General features: G+C 36.6%; 1 protein-coding gene across 1 annotated transcript in view; it reads right to left on the bottom strand.

The window, feature by feature from the left end:
* Positions 1-4,092: 4,092 nt before the first annotated feature.
* The window catches only part of LOC139450156 (vascular endothelial growth factor receptor 1-like), an 89,283-nt gene continuing 84,294 nt past the window's right edge, over positions 4,093-9,081 (bottom strand). The window contains exon 24 of the mRNA XM_071231824.1: positions 4,093-8,871. Within this exon, the coding sequence (XP_071087925.1) occupies positions 8,239-8,871 (633 nt within the window). The 3' untranslated portion in view covers positions 4,093-8,238. The remainder of the gene's footprint in view (positions 8,872-9,081) is intronic.

Raw genomic sequence — 9,081 nt, 5'->3', positions numbered from 1 at the left:
GATTATGTGTCGTGCTGCTTGCTGCACTGCTCCCCACCCTCCTCCCGTGTGGTCTCGACACACTCCAAAATAACACCTGCAGCTACCCAAGGGGAATAATTCTTCAGAGATCCTCACCTCCATTCTTACTCAAACCAATATTAATTTACAACAGAACTCAACATCAGCTTGACTTGGTTTCTGTTATGTGAACTTCAAATGAAGGTCAAATGAAGGTCACAGTAGCAGAACAAATCCAGGAAATCAATTCTGCCATTTCATCATTTTGCATAAGATATGAACGGAAATTTTGACTTGAAGGCACGAGGGACAGACAGATACATGAGATTCAAGTTTTACAAAATATAAAAACACCGACATGATTCACAAACAGTTATACATCCCAGCTTCAAGTTGTTCCCATCCTTGAAAGTCAGGAGACCACAGGTCAACATAGTAGTCTTTAACAACTAAATTAAACCGAAACATTTATTTATGATTCTCCTAAAACGTATAAATTACGGTGAGATAATTTAGAAGAGTTATAAAACAAAGGAGCCTCAAAGTCAAAGTTTTAAAATAATGATTTTCTGAAACGGCATTACTGTAACATTCATAACAATAAACAAGAGCTCTAACAATTAATGAGGTTCTAAACCAAAGGGTCTTTCATATTTCAGATAACAGAAATTTATCTATGACTTTCCAAAAAATATACAACAACATATATACCGGTAACGTTTGTGTTAAAGACAAGAACTGTTACAAATTATAAGACTTTGAGATAAAAGTACCGACTGGCAATAAAGTGAACTAGGTGTTACTGATGGAGGTAAGTTAAGTTGGGGCATGGGATTGCTTTGGAAAATGGAGCCTGGCTTTGGAGGGATTGATCCCGGTTATCATATCAACAGCCGTTGATGTAAGTTAAGGGTAGGGCCACGTACACAGACTCTACATAATGTGCAAGTCTAAAAACTATACTTGCGACCTTTGTTCATAAATATTGCATAACTGATGTAAACAAGAAAACAAAGAAAATGGAATGATAGAGCAGACGCACACCACTGCCAACATGTCATAGGTCACAGCCAAGGTCACAGCCAAGGTCACTTCTATATGTTCAAGCACAGCATTGCTTCATGAAATTGTTATAGGACTGATGTCTTGATTTGGGCAAAACCAGAATTCAAAATTGTTTGTTGTAAATGCTTTGTGTCAATTTTCTGGAGTATTTTTCAAATCCAAACAAAATTGCAACATCCCAGCAACACTGATGTTTAAGACTACGAGGCTGTGACTGATAACACACACACACACACACACATGGTTTTGTCTTCAAACATAAAAACTTTCAGTAATTTTTTCAGTTGGTAAAATCTTGCAGCTTTTCTTTCAATTACATACCTGATGACAAGAACAACAATATTTCAAAATAGTCAAAGAATGATTATTGAAAATTGCGTATTTAACGTTCAAAGTCAAAATAATGTGTGATTGTTTGTGAATGCTGGGATTGGTAAATACTGTAGCTGAACAACAACAACACCACCACCCCCATCTTGTGACTGACTGTATATGTAGATATATATCCCAGGTACAAATACAGAACAATACATGCAGGCTACCACCGTGCAGTGGGACTACGTGATGTATACACAACACCAAGAAAATAGGAGGCCAATAAATAGTCCTGAAACAATACCTGCATTTGGTATTTGCATTTTTAACCAATAGTAGGTGTGGATGTCAAATTTGAAAATATCCATAGTATGAATTGTTGGATAAAATTCATGAATAGTTGGATAAAATTCATTTTCAAAAATTAACTTAACATTAAGTTAATATATCTAAATTTATCTCAATATGTACTTAAAAAGACAAGTAAATAAGAAATAAAATAGTAAAAATAAACAATAATGAAAAAGAATTTTTTTTTAAAATAAGAAAAATAAATAAATAACACTAAAAGTAGATAAATCATAACTTTAAAACACATCTTCTTATTATTCTTGGTGTAGTGTATTCTACAATGAACATGTTGATGAAATATGACCAATCAACATGAAACAAAACTTTCTCATATTCAAGTACAATGATGATCACAAAATATATTCACAATATTAAATTATTTCATGTATAATCCTCTATTATAAAACTACAGCTTAAATTCAAACCAATAATTCACAATCTGAAGTTACAATCACTTGCTCAAATTTACCATTTTTACAAGTCTGATATGCAATTAATCATAATTTTATTTTTGTTTATGAATTTAAAGTTAATCTTGTAGATTAATATCTCATAAATTACATAAATCAGCTAATACTGTGCACACAACAATTATGGTAACCACGGTAACAACATTTCTACATTCTGCCATTTCACGTAAGAATCCTGGCTACGAAACGATTGTCAAAACAAAATGTAAGATTGTGATGCTGGAGACGTATGTACAAATATATATAGACTGCTTTTATTTACAACAGGGGCTAAGGTAAAGGCAACATTGGCTACCGAAAAAAATCTATCAACAGTGAAATAGCGACTACGGACAACTCCTGGAGTCCTGATCAATAGTGTTTATATTTCAATCAAGGTGTTTCACCTATTCCAATATCAATACACATATTCCTGAGAGCCCTTCACATGCTGACCCTTAACTGACCTTGGCCTCAACACAACATATTCCGTGTTATTTCGCGAGAAAATAGTACCTGTCTAACAATTTCAAATAGCAAAAAGCATCTAAAATGTTCAGTATTTCCTGAAACTACCAATTGCACTGACTTCAGCAATAATTTAAAAAAAGCATGTTTTTACATGAAAGTAATTTAAAACAATGTACATATCTAATGATAGCAACATAAAACTATCATACGAAAGACAATTGTTATACAAATCCGAGTATTTATTTATTGCTGACTGCAAATAATGTCAACATCTACCGTATTCGACGTAATAAGCGCCCCGCTCAAATATCCGCCCACGGCAATATTTGGTAATATATTGGCTATTGAACATTCTCAATTAGCACCCCTTCTGACTGATCAATGTACACAAGACTTATTTATTCACGTATAATACACACTTGTGTGTTATATGCACCCTTAATTATGGGCAATTAAATTCTGGAAAAATATATCTGTTGTACATAAATATTTCAGGCTGTCAGCATAAACCACGAAATGTACGATCTTTCAACTGTTATTTTCACCAAAATAATATTCTAATAAGAGCCCCCTATTTCTAATTTTGAGAGCGCCCTTGTGCTTATTACGTCGAATATGGTATATCAATCTTGGTGTGTCTCCAGTTTTCAAACTGTGTATATATGCACTTTCTTCTTCTAAGGCTTCATATTTTCCACAAGTGTCTTGCCCATATCATCTTGGTATTGAGTTGATAATGGAAACAGACATTTTGTTAGTAAATATTTCAAATATCTAAATGTTATTGTAACCATGGAAACCTTACAGCCTGGATGGATGATCCTCTTCAGTATATGATCTGGTTACTGAAGAACTACAATTTGTTTGCTGAAATATACATTACTATCAACAGGACGTGTAAGCCATAACCACGGTCTCCACACAACACAAATACAGCACCTTCACATCTGAACTAAGTTGAATAAATGATGTCCATACTCTGTGACAAAATTGTATTCACTTCAAAATATTTTCATGGCGGTCAATTTTTTATAAATACAAATTCATTCACTTCAGGGACTGGTCCTGTATTAAAGGGGGGTGGGGATCACAAATCATGACAGTCTCTAGGGGAGGGTCATTAAAAATAATACACATTTTGGGGGATGGTCATGGAAAAATGAACATTTTCAAAGTGCTTTTGCATTTCGTCTTTTCAGGAGGGTCAAATGTACAAACTAGAACTAGGGATGGTCATCCCCCAAAATGACAAGCATTAGGGCATGGTCATTATTTTCAGTACATAAGTGCATCAAAAACCTCTGTTTGTTTGTTTGTTGTTTAAAACCGCACTCAGCAATATTCCAGCTATATGTCGGTGGTCTGTAAATAATCGAGTCTGGACCAGACAATCCAGTGATTGACATCATGAGCATCATCCACGCGATTGGGATCAGTGAGCCTGACCTCCCGATCCCGCTAGTCGCCTCTTAGGACAAGCATAGTCGCTTTTTACGGCAAGCATGGGTTGCTGAAGACCTATTCTACCCCAGATCTTCACGGGTATCAAAAACCTCTGACATCCGGTAATAAATGACCAGTCCCTAATATGAGGCAATGCTTAAAAATTCCTTCACAGATGAAGACAACATTAGAATTCAGACTGGATTCTGATTCAGCTGGTCATAATCAATGCAAAATATATAAACATTGAAGCCTAATATGGCTTTGATCTGCTTGTTTATGGCCTTGAAACAACAATACTCAAAACATTTGCATTGATTTGCAAACCTGTCTCTCAAAATACAACAGAGTATAAAAATGAGTATCTTTGGCTACAGTGAAACATCAAAACAGAACATATTAAAAAAAGACAACAAAGCATTCTAAAACCACCATGTGATACTTAGCACCTATCTGAATCTCAGTAACAATGAGAACTTTGGATTCATGAAGAATGAAGGATGAAAAATTTGAATGCTTTCTTATAAACAAGAATCTGTTTGTTTTGGCCTCTGGGAATTAAAATATACTGATCTTAAATGACCTCTATCAACATGACTTGATGGGAGGGAATAGGCACCAGGAAAGTGCCAATTTGGCAGACAATGTGATACACGCCACAGTTTTATCTGGAAGACCATGTCTTTTTAAAACAATAAAAATCAACATCATGTTTAGAACCAGTACATAAACAACAATGGACACATGTACCTGATGACCTTTTAATTCTTAAGCAACTTTCATATCTGAGGTATACTTGATTTTCAGTGACCTCAAGCCGCAACCTTAACTAACTTCATTAATGACTTCAGAGTATATCAATACAAAAGAGGGGAGGGGGTGTAATCCTGACTTTTATTAAAAACAACATTTTCTAAAATTGCTCAACCTGTGTTTAAGCTAGACTTGGCAAATGATTCCACCAACTCCTAAAAATTGAAATGTGAGTTTTTAGAAACAAAATCAAAATTAATGTTTATTTAAATTCTGCTGACCAGAAATAAGTAAAATGTTAAAAACTCTCGTCATTTTCTGTCTTTATCAAGAGAAATAAATTCTTGAAAATAGTATAATAAAAACCTGCTGAAAATATATCTTAACAACTTCAAAACAACGAATCCCTATTCCTCCCACAATAAAAAGTGAATGAACTTCAAACTGTATCACCTTAAAGGTCTGCATAACATATTCGTAACTCAATGCCTCACCAATTCCTTGTGAAGTTTGAATGAGAATGGCAAATGATTACATAATCGAGCCAGGCCAGATCAAAACATGAAACTCAGGATCATGAAGTCATACCCCAAACATATTACTCAAGTAAATCTTCAACCTCACTGGTGCATATCAATGATTGACAGTTTCTATGGCAACATACATTAGGCAGTGTATGATGTTGATGACGGGGTGTAATCTAATTTGTGCATCTAAATGATTGAGTGTTTCTATGACAACAATAGGCATTGTATGATACTGATGATAGGGTGTAGCCTCATGGTGCGTAAAAAATGATTGACAGTTTCTATAGCAACATATAGTAGGCAGTGTATGATGTAGATGACAGGGATTGGTGCAACTAAGTGATTTACAGTTTCTATGACAACAGTAGGCAGTGTATGATGTAGATGACAGGGATTGGTGCGACTAAGTGATTTACAGTTTCTATGACAACAGTAGGAAGTGTATGATTTGGATGATAGGGTGTAACAATAACAAAATACAGTATCATGTTACCATAACAACTGCTGACATATCAATCAATAAACAAGGGTTGTATCGAGATACTAATGGTACACTATTATGTTTCCAATTTCTATAAAGATAGCTTCAATGTTTTATGATACATCTTGAAAACCTGAAAAATTGGTGTATCTTTACATATATTATATATATCATGCCCCTCATATTGTATTGCTCCCCTTGTATTGAATGACACACAGTCACATCCCTTGTATTTTATAGCGTACCTTGTATTGCACCCCTTGTATTGAATACCACTTGTATATCAACCCTTGCATTACAATACGCACCTTGTATTGCACCCCTTGTATTGAATGACACACATTGTCACATCCCTTGTATTTTATAGCATACCTTGTATTGCACCCCTTGTATTGAATACCACTGGTATATGAACCCTTACATTACAATACACACCTTGTATTGCACCCCTTGTATTGAATACCACTTGTATATAAACCCTTGCATTACAATACGCACCTTGTATTGCTCCCCCGTAATATATCCAATAACATCTTGCACAACACCTATACCTAACCATTGTATTGTATTACACTTCTTGTATTGCCAACCCTAGTGTTGTATAACACACATCACACATTTGTATTACATAGCATCTTGTATCACGCTCCTTGTATTGTACAACATCTGTAATCGCTCCCCTTGCATTGTATAACATAGCATCTTGGATCATGTACCTTGTATTATTGTACAATATCTGTATCGCTCCCCTTGCATTGTATCACATAGCATCTTGTATCATGTACCTTGTATTGTACAACATCTGTATCTCAAGCCTTGTATTACTGCATGGTTACACCCTTGTAGATGGCAAGCCTACTCCAGCTCACACTCACCAGTGTATCATAGGCCACAAGTATTCAACACCGCATGCACTAAACCTACAGACATGGTTCTTTCTTGTATATATATATATATATGTAATATGTGTATATCAGCCTACCTGACCAGAGCACATGAATAGCATAGGCTACCCATTACACAATATATTATGCTTGTGATTCAAATCTTGAGCATATTACTATGCCATTTGTTTCTAACATATCCTGAAGCTCTTTCTGACTAATGAAAGATCTCTTCATCATCATGCGCTTTATACACAATCTCATTTCCATAACAACAGACAAATCTGTTCCCACCCTTCGCTTACTTCAACTTGAGAGTTTCTGTTCAACTAAAACCATGATCCATATACATCAATATCAACACACCATGGTCCATATGTATCAATATCAACACCCCATGGTCCATATGTATCAATATAAACACACCAAGGTCTAGATGTATCAATATCAACACACCATGATCCATATATATCAATATCAACACACCATGGTCCATATGTACTAATATCAACACACCCTGGTCCATATGCACTAATATCAACACCCCATGGTCCATATGCACTAATACCAACACACCCTGGTCCATATGCACTAATATCAACACACCATGGTCGATATGTATCAATATCAACACACCATGGTCGATATGTATCAATATCAACACACCATGGTCCATATATATCAATATCAACACACCATGGTCCATATATATCAATATCAACACACCATGGTCCATATGTACTAATATCAACACACCCTGGTCCATATGCACTAATATCAACACACCATGGTCCATATGTACTAATACCAACACACCCTGGTCCATATGTATCAATCTCTACACACCATGGTCCATATGTATCAATATCAACACACCATGGTCCATATGTATCAATATAAACACACCATGGTCCATATATATCAATATCAACACACCATGGTCCATATATATCAATATCAACACACCATGGTCCATATGTACTAATATCAACACACCCTGGTCCATATGCACTAATATCAACACACCATGGTCCATATGCACTAATACCAACACACCCTGGTCCATATGTATCAATCTCTACACACCATGGTCCATATCAATCAATATCAACATGCCATGGTCCTTATTTATCAATCAACTACACACCATGGTCCATATCAATCAATATCAACATGCCATGTTCCACATATATCAACACTCCAAGGTCCATGTGTATCAATATCAACATGCCATGGTCCACATATATCAACACTCCAAGGTCCATGTGTATCAATATCAACGTGCCATGGTCCATATGTACTTATATCAACATGCCATGGTCCATGTATATCAATATCAACAATTCACTCTCTAGAATTCTCAAACAAACACCACAGCAGTGAAGCTCATCATCACATGTTTGAATCTCCCTGATTGTCTCACTCTCATTGAGTTATGTCCCTTTGAAGATAGTCTCCCTTTATGGTATGACCTCTGTCTCTCGACGATCGACTGACTCTCAGTGCCTGCACGCATCTTCCATGACTGCAGTATAGTCTGGTGGAGGCACATCGCGATAGTCCGAGTCAAACCCACTTGAACTACACGTACACACAGACTCGTTACTGCAGTTCTCCTTGTGTTGATAGTTAACCTGGCTTGGTATCGGCTTGGGCTTAGCCATTGGGTACACCAGGGGCTCACTTTCCAGGGCCTTTGGCACAAGGTAGCCATTGTTTTCCACCGGTGACGACCCTGGCGCGTAGCTGCTGGAGTGACCACTGTCGCTGTCCTCAGGGTTGTGGACATCAGCTTGCGTGTGGAACTGGACTGGGGACTCAGACCTCGCCTTATCCAGGGCCTTCTCCTTGTCTCCATGTGGCTGATGAAGGGGTGTCAGCTCATATTCTTCGGATTTCTCTTTCCGCCACATCTTCTGATTCATATAGCGATTGGCTTCGTTATCCTCATGGTCGGAAAGACTGGTGGACTCCGGTTCAGCTAAACTTGGACACATGGGTGTGTAGTCTGGCGACCCGTTCATCTTTAAGTACCCATCAGCAGCGGCGGCACCACCTGCAGCAGCTGCGGTGGTTGTTGTTCCTGTCTCATCGATCATCTTCACATAGGTGGTGTTGAGGTCCAGGTAGTACTGGAAGGACAACAAGCTGTGCTTTAGTGAAAACGTAACAAAATATACACAGCTACTAAGTTCATTATTGAAACAAATATTTAACAATTGTATGTCTTCAATTTAACCATCAGAAAATCTGGTAAATTGTGCGATAGGTATTACTTAGAAGATGGCAGATGACAAAGTAGACACAATTAATGGAGCAGTTGTTATCTATAAATTGTGTCT

This window comes from Haliotis cracherodii, unplaced genomic scaffold (genome assembly GCF_022045235.1).
Source record: "Haliotis cracherodii isolate W230 unplaced genomic scaffold, xgHalCrac1.p SCAF_8, whole genome shotgun sequence".
Taxonomy (NCBI): domain Eukaryota; kingdom Metazoa; phylum Mollusca; class Gastropoda; order Lepetellida; family Haliotidae; genus Haliotis; species Haliotis cracherodii.
Note: the sequence above shows the minus strand (reverse complement) of the source record. Positions and strands in the feature narration are given on the sequence as shown.